We start from the raw sequence: 25925 nt of genomic DNA on the forward strand, positions 1-25925 counted from the left end.
ACTTTTTATCAGCAACAAGCATCTGGAAATTGTCCTTTATTAGTGCAGCAACTGTTACGAGGGTCATGCCCAATGAAACTAGTGTAACAGCTGTAACTCCTATGCATAATGGACCTCATGTAGTGGTTGTTATGGGCTGACACCCACTAAAACGTGCAACTCCTGTGAATAATGGATCTCATGCCCATTAGAACTTGCTGCAATAGTTGTTGTATCTCGTACTATAATGGTTGTAATTCTTTTGCATGTTGACATACAGATGCAGTGGTTTTTTTATTTTCTTTAGGGTTTTTTTTTATTTTATTTTCTTTATGTTCAACGGTTGGGTTTTTATTTTCTTTAGGGTTATTTTAGTATTTTTTTTGCTGTAAAGATTTGAGGGTTATAAAGGATATTTAATTTAGAATTTTAGGTTTCTTGTTTTGTTTTTGGGAAGCATATCATGTGGTTAGAGATATGGGAGGAGGTGGTGCGTGAGGATAAGGAGAAACCAAGTTAGTTATTTCCTAAATCTAAGGCAATATTATTTGGTAGAGATTTTAGGGTGTTTTACTTGAGAAGATAGGGAGAAATAGAGATTCACGTTGGGAGAGAGAAGATAGGGAGAGAAAATTGTAGGAAAGAGAGAGAGAGAGAGATAAAGTTATTTTTGCTTGTAGGTTTTTATTTATTTACTTATTTTTTCTTGTTAAGTGTATTTAAAGGAAAGATGTCTCTTTTATGTAAACTAAGATTATTGGTGATTGAGTAAAGAGTTTGATCTTGTGAAAATATCTTGGGGCGGACTCCCTTTCAGATCTAGAGAGAGGGTATAATCTCTCAAACTTTTATATTTTTATTTTTATAGTTTGTTATTTTTTCCCTGCATCAGTTGATATCAGAGCATTAAGATCCATGCTGATCACAAATAACTAATGATTTAGTTATGGAGCATCTAGATCAAATATTTGAGTGATTGGATCAAAAATTTGAGAGACTCGAAGAAGACTTAGTAGAATGTATTAGTAAAATAATACAACAAGGTCTACTAGATCTATTTCATACATTGTAATGGAGGAAAGAAGTACATGAAGAGGTAACTCTCAGTGCAAAAGATGTGGACAATTATGAAAAAGAAAATATACTAGTTGCAGTACGTGAAATACAACCCTTTGATAATTCAAGATTCAGTATGGTACTCTAGAGTTTGGTAGTTTAAAATCCCTCTACAAATTGCACTCCAAGTGTCTCTGCTCAGTTGGTTCATTAAAAAAGACAGTACCGGGAAGCATGGTAGGACTACAACACCAATTATTCGATTGGCCTCTAAAGGATGTAAGCTCAAGGTGGAACTCCTTCCAACCACAAAAGAATGATACAATTAGTTTTTTTTAATTTTACTATCGTTAGATATTGTCAGATTTTTAGATTTAGGATGGTTTTTTTTTTTTTTTAGGGTTATTTTTTTTTTTTTTCGATGTATAGATTTGAGGGTTATAAAGGATATTTAATTTGGAATTTTAAGATGTTTTATTTTTGGGAAGCTTATCATGCGGTTAAAGATATGGGAGGAGGTGCTGTGTGAGGATAAGGAGAAGTCAAGTTGGTTATTTCCTAAATCTCAAGGGATTATTTGGTAGAGATTTAGGGAGATTTACTTGAGAAGATAGAGAGGAATAGAGATTCACGTGGGGAGAGAGAAGATAGGAAAAAAATTGTAGAAAAGGAAAGAGAGAGACCAATTTTTGTTTGTAGGTTCTTGTCTATTTATTTATTTATTCTTGCAAGTGTATTTATAGGGAGGATGTCCCTTTTTGGTAAACTAAGATTATTGGTGATTGAGTAAAGAGTTTGATCTAATGAAAAGATCTTGGGGTGGACTCCCTTGCAAACCCAGAGAGCGAGTATAATCTCTCAAAATCCTTTTTATTTTATTTTTATTTCCCTATTATTATTTCTCCCTGCATCACATACCCATACATAGCAATTTGTGAATATATAAGGTACATTGCCCTATGATTTATAATGTGAAAATCATATGTATTTACTTTATCTTGGGCTTGAATATTACCATTTATCTCTCAATCTTACATGGTATCAGAGCAGGGCTTGAAACCCACGGATATCCTTACTTACAACAGTCATAGAATCATGACTTTTCTTCCTTCTTGGACTTGAAGTTGTTGTATATCAGCAACCTCATATTTCAAGTAAGATTATCTTCCCACTTTCCTTTGCCGAAAGTAACTTTTATCCTAAACCCTTTCCAAGAAAAACAAAAATAGTCTTTGACTTATCCCACACAAAAATTACACAAGTACATTCCATACCTATTCCATAGCTTTCTTGCCCAAAGCATAGGGTTTGGAGTTAGAGAGAGAAGGATAATGTCAAAAAATCAAGCACAACAGTCCCTTGGGAAGCAGTCAATCTGACCACCCAGGATTGATGATCACAACAAATAAGCTAGATGGGACAAATTACTTGGAATGGTCGCAATCTGCCAAAACGTTCATAGGTTGTTTTTGGGTTGTGTTTATTTGTTGTGGTAGTAAAAGGACAAGTCCTAGGTTGCATTAGTTGAAATTAAAGGAGAGAAAAAAACAATTACTTAGGACCTAAAGAGAGAAAGAGAGTAAAGAACCTAAAGATGAAGAAGCAGAGAGAAGACACAGAGAGAGACGTGTGAGAGATAGAGAGAAAGAGGGAAAGAGAGTGGGGTGGTGGTCTATTGTGACCACCACACCTCTTATTAAACAATGGACAATACTGTCCTTGCTTAGAGAAATAAGAAAAATAGGTCCCAAACAAAAGATAAAAACCATTGTGCCCATCAAATACAATCAAGCTTAACTAATATTTCCCACAAGGCCCCCTCAAGTTGGTGCATAGATATCAATCAAGCCCAGCTTGCTTGTGATATCATGTAATATGTCCCGTCCAACAGCTTCAAGAAATACAGGATTTTCTATGATATGAATAACTGCTTCATTGTCACAATACAGAGTCATGGGAAGCCTAACCCCCAATTCAAAAAGAATACTTGTGATCCACATTACTTCATATGTACCATGAATCATTATCTTGTAGTCTACTTCAGCACTTGATCTTGCTACCACATTTTATTTTTTGCTTTTCCAAGTAACCAGGTTTTTCAAAATGAAGTGGATCTTCTATCAGTTTGCCAACCAGCTCAATCAGCATCAATGTAAACTGGAACACCAGGATGTCCTTGATTGGAGAAAAATATATGTTTCCCTGGTGTAGACTTAGAGGTATCTTAATATTTTGTACATTGCATCAAGGTGTGATTTTCATGGTGCATGCATAATAGCTGACCACACTAACATCATAAGAGAGGTTTGGTTGAGTGATCGTGAGGCGTATAAGCTTGCCCACAATTCATTGATACTGATTAGGATATTTGAGTAACTCTTCCCTTTCTCTACCCTTTCTCTATGAAGTTTATGATTGACTTCTATAGGAGTATTTACTGGTCGAGATCCCAACATCCCCGTTAGTTGTAACAAGTCCAACAAGTATTTTCTCTGGGAGACGACTATCTCTTCCTTTGATCGCCACTTCAATTCCCAAAAATTACTTAAGAGGTCCTAAATCTTTGATATCGAACACCTTGCTTAAGATTTAAGATCCTCAATGCCCTGTCACAACAATATCATCAATATACACTATCGAGGCAATAATTCCAGCAACATTCTTCTTCACAAAGAGTGTATAATCAGCTTGACTCCTTTTGAACCCAAATTTCAGCAGCGCCTCATTGAATTTTTTAAACCATGCTCTAGTAGACTTTTTAAGCCCATATATCGCCTTCTTTAACTTGCACACCTTTCCTGTCTCCACCTTAATCTAAAAACCAAGCGGCATGGCCATATAGATTTCTTCTTCGATGTCTCCATGCAAGAATGCATTCTTAACATCTAACTGATGGAGTGGCTAGGATTTATTAGTAGCTAGTGAAAGAATGACCCTCATGGTGTTCAACAAGGCCACAAGAGCAAAAGTGTGTACTCTATATTAGGATTCTGAGTGAAACCTTTTGCAACAATTCTTGGTTTATACCTATCAATAGTGCCATCAACTTTGTATTTTATAATGAATATCCATTGACATCCTGTGACCTTCTTCCCTTTAGGAAGGTTGGTGATTTCTCATGTATTATTCTGCTCAAGTGCTCGCATCTCATCACCCATAGCAGCCTCCCATTGAGGTTGTGAAAGTGCTTTTGCAACAAAGGAAGGTATTCCAACAGAAGACAGAGTAGATATAAAGCCATGATGCGAGGAAGATACAGAATTGTAGAAGAAGTTTCCTAAGGGATGCTAAGTGCAAGAACGTGTACCCTTGCAAATAACAAAACGTAAGTTCAAACTAGGATTCTCAGAAAGGGTCAAAGAGTTATCTGAGTTAGGAGCAGTCCCCAATTACGGGTTAGCATTCAAGGCATAGTCGCTTAGAACTTTGGGTTGTACCATTTTCTTCCTCCCGGTATAAGTCTTCAACTCCATCTCTGGATGCGCATCATTACCTTCAGATAAACCATTCTCTTCAAATAAAAGTGGTGTAGGACTAAACTATATCCTATTCTCCCTCGACGAGAGCACTCATGACCTCTATAGGAGAAGTATGGGGCTGATTCAAAGAAAATAACACCCATGGAGACATAACGGACCTTGGTAATAATATCATAACACTTGTATCCCATTTGATGAGATGGATATCCCAGAAAATTATATTTGACAACCATAGCATCATGCTTGTCCCTCTTTGGACCAAATATGTGGACAAAACATAGACAACCAAACACCTTGGGAGCTATAGGAAACAAGGGTGAGTTAGGATGAACAATTTCAGCTGGAGATTTTCACTCAAGAACACGAGAGGGCATGTGATTTATTAAAAAGGCAGTTGTGCGAAGTGCTTTAAACCAGAAAATTTTAAAACTTTCATTCCCAACAAAAGAGCTCGGGTGACTTTCAACAAGTGTCTGCTTTTTCTCTCAGCTAAACTGTTTTGCTAAGGTGTGTAAACTCAATCCCTTGTTCAAGAAGATAATCTCTAAATTTGTTTGATACATAGTCACCAGGTCAACCCCCCCCCCCCCTTCTCAGACCGCAAGTCTTTAATTTATGCATCATTTTGAGTTTTACCATTTTGTGATAAAATCCGAAGAGATTTGCAACTTGCATCTTTTTGTTTCATTAGATACACAGTTGTAAATCAAGAACAGTCATTTACAAATTTAATAAAGAAACGAAGTCCAAACACGGAGGCAACTGGGAAAGGAACCCACACATCTGAGTGTATAAGAGAGAAAGGAACATCACTCTTTTTATTGATACTAATCGGAAATGAAGTTCTAAAATGTTTTGACAACTCAAAAATGTTGAACTTGACCAAGAGACTCAAATATTATATGAAATAAAGAACGCAAAATAAAAGACAATGCATTACCAAGAGAAGTGTGCCACAAATGTACCCTTTCTTTATTAGCAATTGAAGATGTGGCTGCAGCAGTCAAGGCTCGATTAGGAATCCCCCAAAAAGTACAACCCTCCATTTTCATGACCATGCCCAAATGTCTTTCCCATCATCAAGTCCTGGAAAACACAATGAGAAGGGAAAAAGGTTGTACTGCAATTTAGGTTCTTTGTGATATTACTAACAGACAAGATGTTACTAGAAAGATTGGGGACATGCAAGGTGGATGACAAGTTAACAGAAGGAGTAACATGGATAGTTCCCTTTCCCTTGATTGGAATAAGAGAACCATCTACTACTTTAATAGATTCCTAACTAGAGAAAGGGCTATAAGAGGAGAAAAACTCAACCATACCAAGCATATGTTTAGTTGCTCCAGAGTCAATAATCCAAGGGGTTTCAGATCTACTTACGAAGATATGATGGGTATAAACCTGATTGTGCAATGTGAGACTTAAAGGGGGAGGGGTCTCTAATGGAAGTCTGCTGCTTGAGATCCAGGAGCTCTCTCTTAAGAATAGTTACCAACTCTTCTTGAAGTTCAAAGGACATAGTATCTTGTTGTCTTTGAGTAACTGGAGCAGTACTTTCACTGATTGTTGCTGAACTTTCCCGTGGAGAGTTTCGTCATGAGCATCCAACCAGATACCAAGATGTTTCCCTTGTGTGCCAAGTCTTCCCACACTAGGTACATTTTAATTTCTTCTTCTCATCAGATGTGGGGTTTCTGCAATCACGTCCACCACCTCGGCCTCCACCCTCTCCCAAAACGTCCTCCATCTCGATTATCACTAGAACTCGTGAATAAGGCAGATCTTTCAGCTTCACCCGTAGACACTGCCATTATCTTGCAGCGAGTTTCTTCACACTGAAAAGGAAGAAAACAATACCGCGGGATGGCAAGGTCTCGCCACTGAGAACTTTCGCACTGATTGTTTCATACTCTCCATTAACTCCCTTCAAAAGATAAAAAATCTTCCTTTGTTCCAATCTCTCTATTCCTTTGCATAAGAAGAACATTGTATGGGCCAATGCTGGCTTAATTCATTCCAAGAACCACGTAGATGAGCATAATAGTCTCCCATTGACAAGTCACCCTATTTAAAATTACTTAGTTGCTTGCAATATTTTGTTTTGGGAATAGGACTCAGAAACTGCATCCCATAATTCCTTAAAGCAATTGCAATTCATAAAGGATTGGCTCACATTAGGATACATAGAAAATAGTATCCAATTCATAATAGCCATATCTTCAGCCTCCTATCCTGCATTATAGCATCCTTTAGGTCTGATTTTTCCACACGGCCATCACTATATCCCAGTTCTTTCTTTCCACCTGGTCCATTCTAAATAGTTGATGCCATCAAATCCAACTATCGTGATTAGGGGTCCGTAAGACTCCATATTTGATTACTATAGAGACATTCTCTATTGTAGTTAAGATCTGGTTATACCCTCATATTTAAAACAATTGGAGCAATTTATACCCTTTGATCTCTTTAAATAAAATGTTTTACAGATCTGGTTAATCCCTCAGACCAGATCACACTCCCTTTTTTCCAGAAAAACATTAAAAAACAGCACTAACAGTATTTCATTGATTGGAGTATACAAACCTCAATCCATCCAAAAACTTGGTTTCTACTAAATATTTGATTGGCATCTGTAATCATAAAAAACTCACCTAAATTGACACAGTTACTACTGGAGAAAAAAAAAATAAGGCTTTAGGGCATTATGATGACATCTAACCCCAAGCATGATGTCAGCCCTAAACAAAGTTCTTGCACATCTTTTTTAAGATTGACCCACTTTTTTTTCCTTCTTTGCACTGATACCAAGTTGAAATTAAAGTAGAAGAAAACAATTAGGCAGGATCTAGAGAGAAAGAGAGGAAAAAAACTAAAGATGGAGGGCGAGAGAAAGATGTGTGTGAGAGATAGATAGAGAGAGGGAAAGAGAGAGGCGTGGTCTTCTATTGTGACCACCACACCTCTTATTTAAGTTGTAACTTAATTACAAACTATGGACAATACTATCTTTACTTAGAAAAAAACGACAAATAAGTTTTAAGCAAAAGATCAAAGACAGTTCTGCCCATCAAATATAATCAAGCTCAATTATTTTATTTCCCACAGTATTTAGGGTTTTATTTTTTCACTTACAGCACTGTATTGTGGCCCATATAAGTGGAAGACAAGTATATTAATAACAGAAAAAGAAAATTATTTTTTGAATTTATTACCTTAGTTTCACATAGCCAGACCTTCAGACCCCCATATTGTAACCTTTTATCTTGTGCTTGAATATTGCTCTCTATTTCTCTCTTCTCTCTCAATGTTAACAATTAGCAATCAACTACTTTCTTAAAACCTCCCCAAAAAATTGATGCCAAATTTGGCTCCGAGCAAATTTGAAATCCAACACAAATTTCAGAGAAAATGTGGGAGGAAGATAGAAAACAACAAATTGGTCTTGAAGATCTTGCAGTAGACTAAAAGAATGAACACGTAAAGCGGATTGGGCCCTTTTATTCCCAAAAAAAAAAAAGCAGCAGATTCGTTGATCTGAAATCGACGATTCCATGATCGAATCACTCGATTCTCCAATAGAACCCGATGATTTTGTTGCCATCGAGAGGATTCTTGATTTTGTAGGGAAATCAACTGAGTTACATACTGATCTTGATCTGGGTTGGATGGTTCTAATTTGGACCGGTGATCTTGGAAACATTGCTTCCTCCTAAAGTTCAAAAAATCACAGATCATCAACCATTTGTTCCAAAAATGCCTGTCGGAGAGGTGGGTTTATCTCACTTTTGCTGCTCTCTTGCTCTGGCAACCTGAAACTAGTTTATTGATGACTTTCAAGACCTGAAATGGATGTACAAAGTGGTCATTGCTTTTCTAGTGGCTTTTCCAGCAATTTTTTATTTTCCGGCCACTTCCAGGTGGGTTTTTGGTGAAGTTGTATTTCTGGATGAATACGGAATGTACGAAGACAAGCAATAATTAGGTAGTCTTTTGATTTTATTAACCTGAAGGCAGTTTATGTGTTTACATATACCCGGAGGTCTATGATAACCACAAGTTAGGAGGGGTGATGACATCATTTTCCCTAAATGATTAGTCCATTGCAATTTCATATTGAAGACTAGCATACTTTTTATTTTTTGTTATTTAATTGCCTGGTGATAGAAATAGATGCTATATTTAGTAGAGGTTAATGATAATATATAAGCAAATATGCATCTAAATCGTACGCCTATATTTAGTTGAGGTTAATGATAATATATAAGCAAATATGCCTCTAGATGGTACGCCATGATATCACAATGTAGAGCTCCTCAGACCAATGCCAACCAGGCAAAGCAAATAGTATGAGGTAGATAGCAAGCATGATTGCAACATTAGATACACACCTTTCGATAGATAATAGAAAATAGAAATAAATGTCTTCTACATGCGAGCATCACACTCAACTTCCAGTAGTGTGACACCCAGCTGCATGAAAGAGGTCAGTGTTCAAAGTTACATTCATTTTCTCCTTTTTTTTTGGGCACTAGGCATGGTTCAAAGTTTCTCTCAAACAAACCAGCTCATAAACTCTAGAATAACAAAATTAAATGGATCTACAATAGAAGAAAGTCAGTGCATGCACCAAAAAAATAAAAAAAATCTAATTTTTCCAAATTCTTGAGGCAAATGTAACATCACCGTACTGAGAAATGCAATGATGACCATTCATAATACAAGATAATGACAGAAGATAGCAGCACATAATGGTCAGTCATACCTGGAAGCACATATGTAGCCCAAGCAGGGATACGCTCCAATGGACCATTAGGAGTATTAAAATATACCCTGTATTTGCTTCCATGAGGGATAGCAGGGCTATACTTCTTCATCCATGCTTTTCTTCCTTTTCGCAATTCTTTCCAGTAAGCAAGGGGAGGTTTTTTAGAACGGAATTTCTCACGCGAAACCGGATCATCTACAACACTAAAAACATCATATTCCTTGCCATTATCAATGACATCATAAGAAGGCAAGTTGTTCCCTGGCTCATCTTTGTGACTCTCTTTCCATGCATTGTACCGGGTTAATGCATCTGGTATTTCACCTAATTCTTCTTCGGTCTGGGGACCATTAGGGCCAAACATTTCTTCAAACAACTTAGCAGCCACTTCAAATGGAGATTTCATGAACCTGTCCTCTCCAGGCTCCCAGTATTCATCATCCATTTTTTTAAACAACTCTTTGATGTCGACACCACTGTCACCACTGTCATAATCATCTACATAATTGTACTCTTGAAAATAGTATTCATCTGGGGGCTCCCCTTCCCGGAGTTTATCTTCTGAAATGATCAACCAGTATCCATAGTCATCATGACCAAAGTATCCTTCTCTAGCACAGTTTTCTGTTGGAGACCAACCATTGAAATCACCAACAAGAGAGCAATAGCGAGCACCTGCACAGAGAGGGAAATGAAACAAAAAGGAAATGACAGTCCATGTTTTCAGGCTGTTATGTCCCCTTTAAGGCAGAACAAGATCAACAGATCTAGTAAAAGGACACCTTAGAGTTTGTGTACTGCAATTTAGGCAAAGGCCATATGCTTGTCTGTGCTAAACTTGGTAATCAATAAATATTATTTTATGATCCAGATTTAAATGCCAAGATCAGGGCAGGAGACATCTTTCTCCACTTGTATGGATGTGAGGTCCATTATTTATTAGTTTGATTGCATAATTCTTTAATATGAATTCACATAAAAAAAGTAGCTATCAAATGAAATATAACCCAAAGAAAAAGTGAACAGGATCATCATATTAGCAAAAAATGAGAGAGAAAAAAAAAATGTAGGGATCTAAACCATATTAAATGCATTAAAAGTGAGGATCAAAGGGCCTTGGTAAAGGATGAAGAGGTCAACGAAAATAGGAGAGTTTATTTTCAAAAATTATTAAATGACAAACACAATAAGAACACAGTTGTAAAAAGAACTGTTAGCATAAATGAGTGCAGAGGTCATAGATATTAGATACATTTGCAGGATTAGAATATCATAAATAAAAGAAACTTCAAAGAGGATGAAGCTAGGAAAGCCTTTACGACTAGATGGTATCCCGATAGAGGTTTGGAAGTGCATAGGGGAGATCAGCATTGACTGACAGACCAAATTGTTCAACAAGGTGCTGAGAACACAGAAAATACTAGATGAATAGAGGTAAAGTATTGTGGTACCTATTTACATTAACAAATAAGGCAAACAGAAATGTTCGTACCATTAAGGGATCAAACTTATGGGCTACACTATCAAGCTGTGGAAGATAATGATTGAGCTACAACTAAGGCATGAAACGAGTGTATTAGAAAATCAATTCAGTTTTGCTAGGGAGGTCAATAATTGATGTTATTTTCTAACAAGACAACAAATTGGGAAGTTAAGGGCGAAGGAAAAAGACCTCCACATGGTCTTTATTGATCGAGAGAAAGCTTATGATAGAGTAACTCAAGATTTAATTTGGTGGGTGTTCGAAAAGAAGAAGTCTCTAGATATTATATCAACTTGGTCAATGAGACCCGAAGAGGCGTCAACACAAAGTTAGAACTTTGGAGTGATGCTCTAGAATCTAAAGGTTTTAAAATTAGCCAGACTAAGAGTATATAGAAAGCAAGTTTAGTAATAATAGGAGTAGAGACGAGGAAGTAGTTAAGATTGATGGCCAAAAATACCAAAAAGAGCGCACTGTCGATATTTTGGTCGAAAATCCAGGAAAATGGAGAGATTGAGAAAGATGACACACATAGAATTAGAGCTGAGTGGGCAAAACGTAGATGTGCAACCAAAGTCTTATGTGATCGTCATATACTAATGAAGCTGAAGGACAAGTTCTATAGCACATCTATGAGACCAGCTTTACTTTATAGGGTGGAATATTGGACGATCAAGAAACAATATGCTCATAGAATGAGTGTAGCTGAGATGAAGATGTTGAGATGGATGAGTGGCCAGACAAGAAGGCATAGAATATGAAATGAATACATTCGACAAAACTTAGGTGTTCCTCCAATAGGCAAAAAGATGAGAGAAAGTAGACTTATGTGGCCTGGTCATGTGCAGCGCAGACCCAATACAGCACCTGTTACAAGGTGCGAGTTGGTTCAAGTGGAAAGCAGGCCAAAAAGGGGAAGGGGTAGACCCCAAACGATATGGTTGGAAGTAGTGAGAAAAGATTTGGGGATTTATGGCCTCGTTGAGGTATGACCCTTGATAGAGTAGAATGGCGAATCAGGATTCGTGCAGCCAACCCCAAATAGTTCGTAAAAGGCTCTAATGATGATGATGATGATAACACACACTAATTGAAAATGAAATGCCTAGAACTAATTGTAGTAGGATGGTCAATTGCAACCGACCTCAAATAGTTAGGACAAGGCTTTGATGATGATGATAGCTCCCCACTAGTTGAAAATGAAATGCATTGAACTAATTGAAGTAGTACGCAGCTCCATTAGTTTATAATGAATCATCTGAGCAATCTAGAAATAAACCAGTAAATTTCGATAATATCCTCGAAAATGTGGGAAGAACTTCAGAAAATTTACATTCAAGTTTAGAGGACAATGCATTTAAAATTCATAATTGAAATCTGGAGCACCAAACCAAGTGGAAGTATCAGCATTTTTTAAGTGGGTGAGAAACCATGAAAAGGTACCACCAATGTAAAAATTTAACAAATTGTGTTATGATATAGATATTTAATTTTTATCAAAGAAATGTGTACATCATGCATTGCAATCCCACCAAAGGAAAGGGTCACATATGCAGGATAGAGGTTTGTTATCAGCCTACATCTGACTGGTAACATAGGTGAAGGAATGACAAATAATAACCTCAAAATGGCATCTATTATTACAAGCAAACCAAAACAATAGAACTTGGTCCCAACCTCATAAAAATATCATATCAGGTTAAACAAGTTCTAATCTAATGCTTACCTGCCAAGCATCAACTGAGTAGGAATGGAGCAGAAACCGTCTTCAAGAAGACCATTCATGACCAACTCATTTCCATACTTCACCTCCACCTTATTACCAGCAAAAATGATGGAGTAACCTTCCTTAGCTACTCTAGAGACCTAAATAAAATTCTTCCTCATATCAGAAGCATAAAGAGTTTGTTTTAGGACCATGCTTTTGCCATTCTCAAAGTGAAGGACATAATCTCCAATACCCATAATTTCAATCTTCTAATTACCACCCATGCTTTTGTAGATTCCTAATGGAAACAGGATTAAAGTTTCTAGAGCCACCCTTGGTGTTTGACACATGGGCAGTCTGAGTCAAAACACCACGACCCTTCTTTACGGTCGGCTAGCATGGTCATTAGGACCACACAAGCATGCTCCCTATCACCCTTGGGATTCACATTCTTGGGTGCTCCACAATACTTTGCAATGTGCCCAAATTTCTTGTAGTTACAGCACAGAGTATTCTTTAGATCCTTCTTTTTCTTAGACCCATTATCCCCCTTTTGATTCTCATTATTTTTATTATTATTATTGCCCTTGCCCTTGCCCTTCTTCTTCTTGAATGAATCAGAGTTGGGTTTAAGATTTACCCGATTTACGGATTCATTCATGGCTGAAGTTTCACGAGTCAACATCCTTTCTTCTTTAGCATTAAGCTTGGTGCTGATCTCGTCCAACTTTGGCATGCTCTCTCTGGCAGTGAGGGCTGAAATGAAGCTTTCCCATGAGCCGGCAAAGAATTCAGCAAGTGGTGGACCTGGATGTTTTCACCTAGCTTTACTTGTGCTACCTCGAGACGAACTAGAGCTCTGAACTGTTGTACGTGTTTCGCTAATTTGCCTCCTCTCATTTTTACATCTGAGTATTGTTTCATTGCCATAGTTCTTTTAGTGAGCGAAGGCGTGGCATAATCAGCCTCGAGTCTCTTGTGAATCTCTTTCGTAGTCTTCAAGGGTTGACACTCAAGAGCACGTGTGTCATCCATGTCCATGAGTAGGAGCTGCTTAGCTAGCGTAGTTTTACGCTCCCACTGAGCAAAAGCATCTCTAATAGACTGTCTTTCATAAACATTCCCTGTTGGGGTAGGTGGGCAGTTATTAGTAAGCATCTGGCTAAGTCCCTCTTCGAAAAGGACATATCATGATTCTCTTTTCCAACTAGTATAGTTCTTCCTATCAAATTTTTCAGACTTGACGAGCTCAGCTATAAAACTTTTGGCTCCCATCTTTCTAGACTCAAAAAAGAACATAGAACTCCTAGACTACGACAGTAAAATATGGATGTCATGATACCAATGAAAGGTGTGGCTATATGGAACTCAAGGTATTAAATTCAAAAAAAACTCCTTTAACTTTTATTAACAAACCTGAATTCCACTTAGGCCACAATACATTGCTGTAAAGCAAAAAATAAAACCCTAAATACAACCTAAGATCTTTCCTTCTACTGCAAAAGCAAATAAACACAACCCAGAAACAATATCCAACCTTCCACTATGAATTTAAGTACAATATATGCTTCTAAACAATTACCAAAGGTATGCTAATATTATGAAATAAAATAAATAAAAACAGCCGAGAAGGCTTACTTGATCATGTCGAGGGTTACCCCCACAGGACTTGATACTCCCCACAGCAGATTCCATGACCAATGGTGCACTTATATCCTTTTGGTCTTGTTGGAATTTCAGTGATAGGAAACTTTCACTGGCAATACCTCTTCATCTGGGGGCTTGTTTGGTTCGTATGAAAACTTGCATCATGAAACAGTTTTCATATGAAACATACAGTTATGCACGTTTGGTTCGTGTTCAAAGCCAATGAAAATTTGTCCCATAGGGAAAAGTTTTACCACCACAAGGAGCAAATCGTGCGAAAGTAATCCCCACCTTACAAGGTGGGAAGTATGTTCCCAGGAATGGATCAGTCGCATGGACCGAAATAACATTATGTTTGAGTTTACTGCGAGGAGCTGAAACAAACAAAAAAAAGTAAAAGCAAACAAATGGGAAGGGCCTCTCTCACAAAAGCCTCGCCACTCCCTCTCAAAGCCCTAACTGCTCTCTCACAAAGCCTCCCTCGCCACTCCCTCTCAACCCCCTGCGTCCTCCCTCACAAATGCACAATCGAGGATCCATTTCAAAGCCTCATTCGAAATGTCATCTTCTTCGAGCAAGGATCCATTTGCAAGCCTTCATCTTCTTCAACAAGGCTTTTTTTTTTCATGTTTTGCTAGTATTCTTTTATGTTGTTTTGGTTTTTCTTCATCATAGTGTAAAGATTCTTCACCAAACAAGGTAGGGTTTCCCTCATACGAACCCTCATACAAAATACCTCATCTTCTTAAACAAGGGTATAGGTTGTATTCTTGTGATTTTCCTGGTTTATCCCTCTAGACAGTGCTGATTTAAAAAATCACCAATGCAAACATTTTTTTTTCCAAATGATTTCCCCATGGAAATTTGTTGCTTGTTTATTTTAAGCTTATTTTATTGAGTATAAAAGCACATTTTTCTATGTGGAAAAATGGGGGTATGGGTTTTCATTTGTTCTATGTTGTCTTTCTTTTTTTATATCTTGCTGTTTTTTTGGATAAAAGCACAATTTTGCTCTCTCTTTCTCTATAGAAGCACAATTTGCTCTCTCTCTCTCTCTCTCTCTCTCTCTCTCTCTCTCTCTCTCTCTCTCTCTCTCTCTCTCTCTCTCTCTCTCTCATTCACTTAATGTTTATATGACTTAGGTTGGGGTCTGTGATGGCTCCTTGCAACTGCTAAATCTCTCTCTACGTTCCTTCCTTTACGAGCCCCTGTCTGATGATTAATACATACTTTGTTTTAATGAATGACTAATTAGCTTCTAGTCTTTCTATTTTTGTAGAATTTCTGATAATTGTAGCCTTGATTTGATTTCTTTTATTTGTCTATTTAAGGTTTTGTGCCACTTGTGAAATGAGAAATTTTTTACTACTGCATCATTTTGATAACTTGATGTTTTTATATATTTATAGTTTTGATCTATACTAAAACAAATCATAAGAAATTTTAGCTCAAATACATGCTCACTAGTGTAAGACGTTGTTGTGCTTCTACAAAGATAGAGATGGATACCTATTTCTATTCAATTTGATTTACGAAGAATGAGCTTGTTGATTTTTTTTTATCCTAAAACTAAAAAGATTTTACTCAAATGCTTCTTGAGTAAATTTCCGACCATTCTTGTCTTCTGCTTCCTTTTTTTTTTACGAGTATAAGCCGTTCATCAGATTTCTTGAGTATGGCAGAACCAGATTCATGTAATCGACCCCAAATAGTTGGAATAATGCTTAGATGATGATGAATCCAATAGTGTGGAGAATGGGATGTTGATTTTGGTTTGTGTCCAACATACTTGAACCTGAAAATTGAACAATAGAAGTTAAATAGTTAACATGTTATATTGTTTTATTTTGTTTTTGTTAAATTGGATCTGGATTTTTTCATGCTAAACAAATGCGAGAGTTGATATGATGGTTATTCGTTTCTATTCCGTTTGATGGTTTTCCTTTTATTTTCATTCTTGATATGATTTTTGTGATTTTTGGATGCTATTTTAGTTCTGATATTGTTGGGATATTTATAATTCAAGAATTGCTTCTTAAATTGATTCTTGGTTTTGTGACTTGAGCCACGGAGGTTGTACTTATGCCCAATTGAACATTTTATTGTATTCAATTTTATGCTGATTTTTATGTTATTAGATGGTCTACCTTCAAAGTTATCATTGCTAGATTACGAACTTCAATTACTTGGAGATGAATGTCATAAGCTACATGTGTTTAGTCCTGACTACATGCCTTGCTAGCTGTTAGCATTATCAACAATACTAATCATTGCAAGAGAATATTGACTACACGCCCTGCTAGCTGTTAGCATTATATATGATGCCTTGCAAGCTGTTAGCATTTTTATTTTTTTGTTTGACAGCTCTAACCAATGCACCTAACCTGCCCGTTCATCTATTGTGACCGAAAAAGTGCTTCTACCACATCCAGCCTAAGCCAAAGTCTTTCTTAAGATTTTGTGTCAGGGATGGAATATTATCAGTTGTTAGTACTTTTTCTAGACTGGTAACAGGCCGTTAACCATCAAATGTCCTGCACTATTAAGGCTTGTCATTGTTGCAATTCTGAGGCTAGGGTGGCTGATTGTTTCAAAAGAACACATGGAAGACCTTCTTGGTTCCCTGTTTCCCAAGAGCTAATAAGGTCCGGGATTTGGGGGATTATGTGAATCAATATGGCAACGATGTCTATATTCCAATGACAAGGAATGAGAAAGCAGTGGGATCGGTGTCTCTCACTGGATTATTCTACCAGACTTTAGGGTAATACTGGCAAATCAAGTTCAGAAGGTATCCTATGGGGTATTACAGGCGTGCCCAAGGTTGTAGCAATGGTTGGCTTGCATACAGGTAATGTATATTAGCAGAGGACCACCTTCAAAGGAGAGGTATGTGAAAGGTGTAGCTATGTGGAACTCAAGGTACTAAATTCAAAAAAAATTCTTTTGCTTTTATTCCAAATATCTGAATTCCACATACATGGACCACAATATGTTGCTGGAAAATTAAAACAATGCCCTAGATACACCCTAGGATCTATATTTTTACTGCCACAGAAATAGAAACTATCCAGAAACTTTAAACTAACTTTTATTACAATTTTTAATACAACATAAGTTCCTGAAAATTTACAAAAAATTGAAATTAAAACTGACAATAAATAAAAAGCAATGAGAAGGCTCACTAGAAGATGCTTGGAGTTACCCAACCAAGACTTGGTACACCCGACACCTGATTCTCCTTAAGGTGTTGCTGGAATTCTAAAATAGGGAAGCTTTATAGGCAATTCTTCTTCCTCTAGGGTTTTAGAAAGCTACAATATATGGTTTACAAAAACCCTATGGGATCAAAATAGGCTGATCTTGGAGGTTGATCTCTCTAGGCTAGGCTTCTCTCTTCTTTCTTCAAAAAAATACAGCAAACCTATTTTTAATTCCTCATCTTCTTCTCGTTCAAAAATAAACTACTAAAAATAAAATAAGAGAGAGGAGAGAGAGAGTACGTGACTCTCTAGGCTGAAGAGAGGGCGGCATGATGCCCAAAAAAATAGGAGAGAGAGAGAGGTCTCTCTTTACTTTGTGCGTGGAGGAAAGGTGAGAGAGGTGGCATGATAGAGAGATTCCCCACCATTTGGTGCGCGAAGGAGAGAGAGATCCCCCACTTTTTGGTGCATGAGGGAAAGAGATAAAAGATCTTGTGATAGTTTCAAATAAGTTCAAACTTGATCTTTAAATAGAAGGGAATCCAGAAGAAACAATATCTTCTCATATTGAATAGGATTTGCCTTATCTCGTCTAATTTCCAGCTAAACTTTTTAAGATAAATAGGAAATCTGTGGGGAGCGAGATTAATCAGAGTAATCCATCTCAAAAATCAGCCATCTTGATTTTGGATGGAATAATAGGAACCTTATCTCCCTACACTTTAACCCTATGCACTCCTATTTAAAATATAAATACAATCAAATTCAAACTTTATCTAGATCTCTCATTTAAGTTTGAAATCAAACTTAAATATCATTTAAATAAATATTATCTAGATCTCCCATGAAATATAGGAAACCAAATCTAATTAAAAGGTCAATAGGATTTCCCATAATATTTGAATCAAATATTAAATCTAATTTGAAGACAATAGGATTTCCCATTATATTTCAAACAAATATCAAAACAATGGGGCGTGCCCCCTTTCTCTTCATAAAGTGGAGTGGCCCCCTTTAGTTAACAAAAATTTTTTAAGAAAAATAGGGTGTCCCACTACTTTCCTAAACAGGTGGTGTGGAGCCACAAAGATTTACAAGAAACATTTTGGGCGTGGCCCACACTAAAAATACGGCATGCCCCTTTATGCTAAAAATAAAATTTTAGGGCGTGGTCCCGAGGGTGGCACATTATCCCACATGTGGTTTAAAGTTATGAAATTTTCATAAATACCTTTTTATCAAAATTTACAACAGAAATAATATTTTAAAAATTATGAAAAATATATAAAACTCAAAGAAACATTTATAATACCATAATAAAATATACTAGACGACAATAAGGGCACTCCACTCGCCCCAGAAACCATGATCCACAACTGTTTTCTTATCCAACCCAACAAAATCCCATGACCCACAGTCTCTTTGCAGTGGCTCATGATTGGCTTGTCAAAGTTGGATAATAAAACAATAAGACAATGTTACTGAAATGTAGATTTCAATTCCCCCATTTACGAGCAAGTCTAGCACTTGTCACTATAGTGTAAAAGGGGCTCTCTCAATGAACATGTACACATGTCCTTTTAAAGGGCTACTACCCATGCAATTGTCATTTATACATGCCATGTAGAAGTTTATTGAGGACTTGACCATTGCTCTCACAGGCCTACAACAGTACACAAGAGACCACACAGTTCTCCAGGCCTACAAACATGATCCATGGGCATCTCTTCGACCTCAACAAGGGATGACCACTTCAAATCCTTCTCGGTTGTGCCACATGCCCAAGCATAGGGTTTTAGACATGACCGGAGCCATAAACCACCCAATCCTTGGTCACACACACTCCCATCAGTGTGCATACTCCACTATACATAATATTTACAAGCTTTCTAGGCCTTTAAAGGCCACAAAAACCCAACAGTATGCCTCCCCCACTCCAAATAAGTTATTATGTGCCAGGATGAAGGCAAATCAGTAGAAAACTTGTTGATCCACTGTCAGTTTGTTCATAAGTTGTGGGCCTCTATTATGAATATATTTGATTTGTCGGTGGCTGATCGCTTGATTGATTGTTGCACTTAGTGCATATCAGAGAGGAGGCAGGTTGTTGTAGCAACCATGATTGTTGGGTTTTTGAATGGAGTGTAGCTCACGAATATTCAAGAATTGGGAACCACAAAGCGGACATCTTTGGAGAGCATCAATGACAAGGCTATTATGTGGTCCATGATCGGGCTTGAATTCAAAGGCTGCTAATCCACCTACCTACTCAGACAATGGAAATAGCATGCCAAAGAGTCGGAAGGAAATTTGTACCAAACCCCAAATATGCCAAGCAAAATTTTGATGGTAGCTCACACTCAATCCAAGGACATGAAGCTTTATGGGAATTCTCAGAGACGTAGGGGTGCTTCCTTGCTGATTTACTCAGGTGCCAATGCTTTCTGTAACTCTTCTTTTGTCAAAGCTAAGGCCTTGTTCTGTCTTAGGCTTTGGGTTGCCAGGTTGGAGAGGTCATTTATCATGGAAGGCAATTGTCTTAAAGGTATTAGGCACAAGGAGAAGCTCCAACAGCTTGGCACTTGCTGAAGAGGATCCTCGGGAGAATAATAGTGTACATAGAGATGTTGTTTTTCTTTTTGCAGGGATTCTTGAGATGCGAACATCGAAATCCCCTCTTTTCTTGACCCCCTTTTGTAGTTCAGAAAATGCTCTAAACTATGTCCAAACAATAGATCCGAACTATTACATGAGAAAATAATAAAAAGAAAATTTACAGTAGCGACTCAAAAATGATCAAATGTTCAACCTTTGCCAAATCCATCCACTCGTGAATGATAAAGGAATTAGAAATAGCATAGTTGCAGGACGAGTGCATCACAAGATGAGCCATACCTGGTGCCCACTCCATAAAATCTACACGGTGCTGCCTGTTTCGATGCATACCCAAAATCTCATATCTAAACAACACAACAGACATGAACAGAATATCACATACCATTGGAAGGACGCAAGTATCAATTAAGGAGAAAAAGGTCCTATCATCACCCATGTCGCATTGTGTAATCCTACTCCAAAGAATACACCACGGTGCAGTAAAAATGATGAATTGTAATTAACATACACTGTGTAATAACATACATTGTGTAACCCTTCTCCAAAGTATATTCCACAGCATGGTAAAATTGGTGAATAACATACATTGGATATGCCCAATATACATTAATTGGCTCAGAGATTTGCCTGCTTGATAAATACTAGTTTTATGAATCATATCAAAACTAGCATTTGTGCATGGACTGCATTCAAAACAAAAATACTAACTTTTTTTTTCTCGTGTTGACAACAAATCACTAGATTGCTCACCCGGAAACCATGTCTGGTACATTCGCATGCCTTGTAAAGATCTCTACCTTGCGATCTTTCAAAGCTTTATACCTGCAAAATACCATAGCCAAACTCCCAAGTCAAGGAATATACTTCCATGACTATAACGACAACGGAAGACAAAGAATATCCCATTGAATTAGAGATAATTAGCCCAGACATTCTAATAAACCGATGTGTGCATTACTTAAGTACTTTTACATGTCATCCACGAAGGAAATTTTCCCCAGATAAACATATATAGAGCTAAAGAATCAATTTTCTTATAGATTCGTATGACCTAAATCATAGTTGAGCAATTCCCCCGGCATTGGAAGCCCATATTCTAACGTCCTGATTAAATTGGGTTGAGTTTTGATCTATCTGTAACACAAGTCAAATTCATTCTACTTATTGACTCAAGAGGATAGAGAAAGATAGCCCATTTCACAGCATCTCTCTTGTCACACTTTTCCTTTTTTCCTTTTTTTTTTTTTTTTCATGTCACCAAACACATAGAAAAAGGGGAATAGGCCTCTCAAAGTTTATTGTTGTCCAATGTGTCTCAAAGGAAAAGTTGGAAACATTTTGATCAAATAAACCTGGACAAGCAATAAGGAAATTGGGGGCAAGAAATGCATCATCTCTCTAGAAATGGCTAACAAAAATTCAAACCAGGTAATGAGAGGACATCTATAAGGAAACTTTTCCTAGTGGCTGGAAGAGCATGACTCTAACACCAGTAATCTACCATAAAAGTACATAAGATTTTCTTAACATATACACCTAACTGAGTCCAAAATATATCCAAATTACAATAAGCAATGATCAAAAAGGCGGAGGAGGCCACTGAGGCTGCCAAGGGTCTGGGCCGCCTAGGCTGGTGCCCAGACACAAAGGTGGCCCTAAAGGAAGGGGTTGAGGTGGGGGTCATATGTTATTTTGTGTGTTTTTTTTGAGGAAATGTTATTTTGTGTGTTGTGTTTTGTGAATGTGTGGGTGTCTGTGTTTAGTGTGCATGTGTATGTGTTTAGTGTGAGTGTGTGCATGCGCACATATATGTGTGTGTAAGGTCTCGCATGAAATTCTTAAAGATCATTCTGTTTTCTTTTTCTTTTTCTTTTTTGGAACTGTATTTGTGTGAGAGAGTCTCAAACACATGGAGGATATGGAGAGAGAGAGAGAGAGAGAGAGAGAGAGGGACCTCGCATTGAACACTTGGAGGTCATGTTCCTCTTTTTCTCCTTCATGTAAAGAGGGAGCATATGGGTTCATGTGTATTTTTGTGTGTGCATCTGTGTGGGTATGAGAGAGAGAGAGGCCGCACATCGAACACTTAGAGTCCATCTTCTTCTTACATGGCCCAAGAGATGGAGAGAGATAGGGCGTGAGAAGAACAATACCAGGCCTCACTTTTGTTTTGGTGGATTTTAAATTTCATTTTTTTGATCACTGACAATAAGCAAAGCCTAAATGATTCGAGGTACAAAAAATGGCAAAGAAAGAAGGTATCAGAAAGCTAAACTTGCAAAAAGATTTCGGCAGTTCATCAATGCTTGGGTAACTTAGATACCACCCAGAAATATTTAGGCCAACAACCACAAAGAGTGTAAAGTGCCACCAAGTAATAATATCTTTTTATACTTACAAATTACCCACACACCAAAAAACTGCATAAAATCTAAATTCTCACAAAACTAGCACAGGCAATACAGAAAAATGCACCAGTACCTATCAACAGAAGAAGAAAAGCAAGGAATTTACTGAAACCTACAGTGAAAAGCTGCAATGAAACCCCATGTGAAAAGAAAGGGATACAATGAAACAGAGTGGTTTCAAATAAAACAACAGAGAAATTCGATAGTGTAGAGAGAGAGAGAGAGAGAGAGGACCTTTCTCGCAGAAACTGAGAAAAATCCTTGTTAGAGATACCCTGCTTCGTCAAGAAACCGACAGGGTCGATGCCTTTGTCAGCGTCTGCTGCTTGAGAGCTTCGCCTCCTGGGCTTTCTCTGTCTATCGCTCTGTTGCTGCTCTGAAGCCATGCACGTCCATTTACAGGGAACCAATGGGCTCCTCCTTTGAAGGAGAAATGATTTACCTGCTCTTCTCTTAAAAAAGATAGAGCTTGGTAAAGATGACAGAAGACTTCCTCCATGAACATGTATGCGAGAGAAGGAAGGATTCCTAGAGAGGAAGAGAGAGGTTTGGCATTGAGGGGTAAGAGACGCCATTGCTAAGCAACAGTTTCTGAAGTACGAAAAAAGAGTTTCTCTGTCTAGATTTATGAAAAAAGAGTTTCTCTCTCTAGAATGGTCGAGTATAAGGAGGAGCAGCAGAGTACGTGTTGTTTTAAAGATAAGCAATGGCGCGATATACCCCGTCTTCGATACAAGAGAGCGAGTACGGTTTGTTTATTGGACAAGCTCCTATGCTTTCTTTCAACATAAAACTTATTTACTTTCCCTTATACACCATCCCATTTGAAAGGAGGGATAAGATTGCCCTCAATCATTTTATATTTTATATTTTATTTTTTATTTTTTATTTTTTTATATAAACTATTTTTATACTAAAGTTCATACGCAATCCTTTATTAAACGCGTATTTGTAAAAAAAAAAATAAAAAATCTCAATAAAATAAAATGATCAAAATACGTTTGAAAGATTTGAAAGGTATTTTTGTCATTATATTTTGTAAGTGCCCAATTAGAAGACAGAACGTATCAAATATTATATTCATACAATTTGATAAAAAACAAATTAAAAATAAAATATTATGATATGGCGGATCTAGAAATCAAACGATAAGTGAATCACTTGATCAAAATTGGACGGCTGGATGGTAGAGGATGCATACATCTTTTATGTTGTAGGGGAAGTATAGATACCCTCCCCTTATACAACCATCCCATTTGAAAGGAGGGATAAGATTGCCCTCAATCATTTTATATTTTATTTTTTATTTTTTATATAAACTATTTTTATACTAAAGTTCATGCCCAATCCTTTATTAAACGCGTATTTGTAAAAAAAAAAAAAAATCTCAATAAAATAAAATGATCAAAATACCTTTGAAAGATTTGAAAGGTATTTTTATCATTATATTTTGTAAGTGCCCAATTAGAAGATAGAACGTATCAAATATTATATTCATACAATTTGATAAAAAACAAATTAAAAATAAAATATTATGATATGGCGGATCTAGAAATCAAACGATAAGTGAATCACTTGATCAAAATTGGACGGCTGGATGGTAGAGGATGCATACATCTTTTATGTTGTAGGGGAAGTATAGATACCTTCCCCTTATACAACCATCCCATTTGAAAGGAGGGATAAGATTGCCCTCAATTATTTTATATTTTATTTTTTATTTTTTTATATAAACTATTTTTATGCTAAAGTTCATGCCCAATCCTTTATTAAACGCGTATTTGTAAAAATATATATATATATATATATCTCAATAAAATAAAATGATCAAAATACCTTTGAAAGATTTGAAAGGTATTTTTGTCATTATATTTTGTAAGTGCCCAATTAGAAGATAGAACGTATCAAATATTATATTCATACAATTTGATAAAAAACAAATTAAAAATAAAATATTATGAGATGGCGGATCTAGAAATCAACCGATAAGTGAATCACTTGATCAAAATTGGACGGCTGGTTGGTAGAGGATGCATACATCTTTTATGTTGTAGGGGAAGTATAGATACCTTCCCCTTATTTATTAAGGGGATTGCTTGAAAAGAGACTTTTTTGTATTACAAGGATGTCACAATTATCACATTCATCATCATCATTCTAGTTTTTTTTTTCCAATTAAATGGGGTCGACTACACGAACCTTGGTATGTCATTCTGCTTTGTTAAATGTCACAACTATCTCGCTCATTAGATGTTAAATTGGATAATTTGGGTTGAGTTGAAGTTTGAGAAGTTGTTTTTTGAACTTTGTATCTATTTAATAACATGTGGGATTTGAATAAAGTTGTAACTTTAAACAATCCAATTAAGATGCACCTCTAAATTTTATCATAAATATAATTTTGATATAAAAAATTATTAGTGTGGCTTGATATTCTATTTCATATGTACTTACCAAATTTTAAACTCTAGAAATGGTTCAAATCAAGTAGATCTACAAACACATGAAGATCTTGAAAATGGACGCTCCAAATGATGTGTTGCAAGATATACTATTTCACTGACTTGAAATATTTTTTCATTTTTATAGTCAAACATCTCGATGTTGAGATGATTAATTAGAGGGTTTTCCAATATCCAAACAACATTTTATGATAGATTTTTTAGGTGCATCTTTAATTCAACATTTTAATGTTGCAATCTTATACAAATTTTTTCCTTTAACAACACTCTTACAACTACCCATTTTGAAATTGGAAGGACAAAAGTAATTATAGCCTCATTTTACAAAAGGTAAATGGTCTCTTTATATACTTGTTTTTTATTAAGAGAGAAAATACAATTTATTTATTAATTTAATGGGAGATTTAATTATTGAATTCAGAAAACTTGTCAACCACATCAAAGATAGAATCCATACCTCAAAGCATTTTTGGCAAGCCTAAAATGAAGTCTATACTTTTCAAAAGATAGAAGTTTGGGCATGAAAAGATGTTGGAGATTCGAATACCCGAAACCCCAAATTAACTATTTATTGAATATCACACACTCAAAACATGCTCAAAGAATCATGAGCAGCAATTTTAAAAAAAATAAATAAGAGACGAAATGACAAATCATGAGAGGAAATAAAAAAGATAAACCACAAAACCAAATAAAATGTGGTTCACCTTGTAGGACTATGTCCATGGGCAAGCCAGCAAGTAAAATTCCACTATCAAAGATAAATTTACAAAGCGTATATAGTGTTACCTCAATAGAGAAAACCGATGAAAATCAACACCAAAATACCTTCTTGAAACCACTAAAAACCCACGATTTGCCCCGTAGTTCTCTTCAAATGATTCAAAAACTTGAGCAATACAAGCTCACATAACAAAAGAAGGGTAAAAAATCACCTTCCTCACCTCTTTCCCTTTCTCCCCGTTACCAAAAGAAACCCTAATATTTTCTAGGGACAAAGAGAAGAGAACAAAGAAGGCAAAATCGTAGGCCCAAATGTGCCTTTTACAACTTTTACCTGTCTTTTTTTTTTTTGTAATAATGAAACCCTAACAAATATGTAAAAGACAAATGCATCTA

The 25925-nt window shown here is 36.5% G+C and overlaps 1 protein-coding gene across 13 annotated transcripts in view; it reads right to left on the reverse strand.

Moving 5' to 3' along the window:
- EMB2729 (Alpha amylase family protein) overlaps window positions 1–23131 on the reverse strand; it is a 108916-nt gene extending 85785 nt beyond the window's left edge. For 12 of the 13 annotated variants that reach the window (XM_020675045.2, XM_006856856.4, XM_088848733.1 and 9 more), the window contains exons 1-4: window positions 22579–23131; window positions 20687–20758; window positions 20216–20280; window positions 9277–9954 (exon numbers count right to left, since the gene is read on the reverse strand). In XM_020675045.2, coding sequence (XP_020530704.1) covers window positions 9277–9954; window positions 20216–20280; window positions 20687–20758; window positions 22579–22919 — 1156 coding nt within the window. In that variant the 5' untranslated portion in view covers window positions 22920–23131. Of the gene's footprint in view, window positions 1–5454; window positions 5564–9276; window positions 9955–20215; window positions 20281–20686; window positions 20759–22578 lie in introns of those variants that run through there. The other variant, XM_088848736.1, reaches the window with a different exon arrangement.
- Window positions 23132–25925: the final 2794 nt, after the last annotated feature.

Source organism: Amborella trichopoda, chromosome 10 (genome assembly GCF_054954075.1).
Source record: "Amborella trichopoda isolate Santa Cruz 75 chromosome 10, AtrichopodaSantaCruz75HAP2 v2.0, whole genome shotgun sequence".
In the NCBI taxonomy this organism is placed as follows: domain Eukaryota; kingdom Viridiplantae; phylum Streptophyta; class Magnoliopsida; order Amborellales; family Amborellaceae; genus Amborella; species Amborella trichopoda.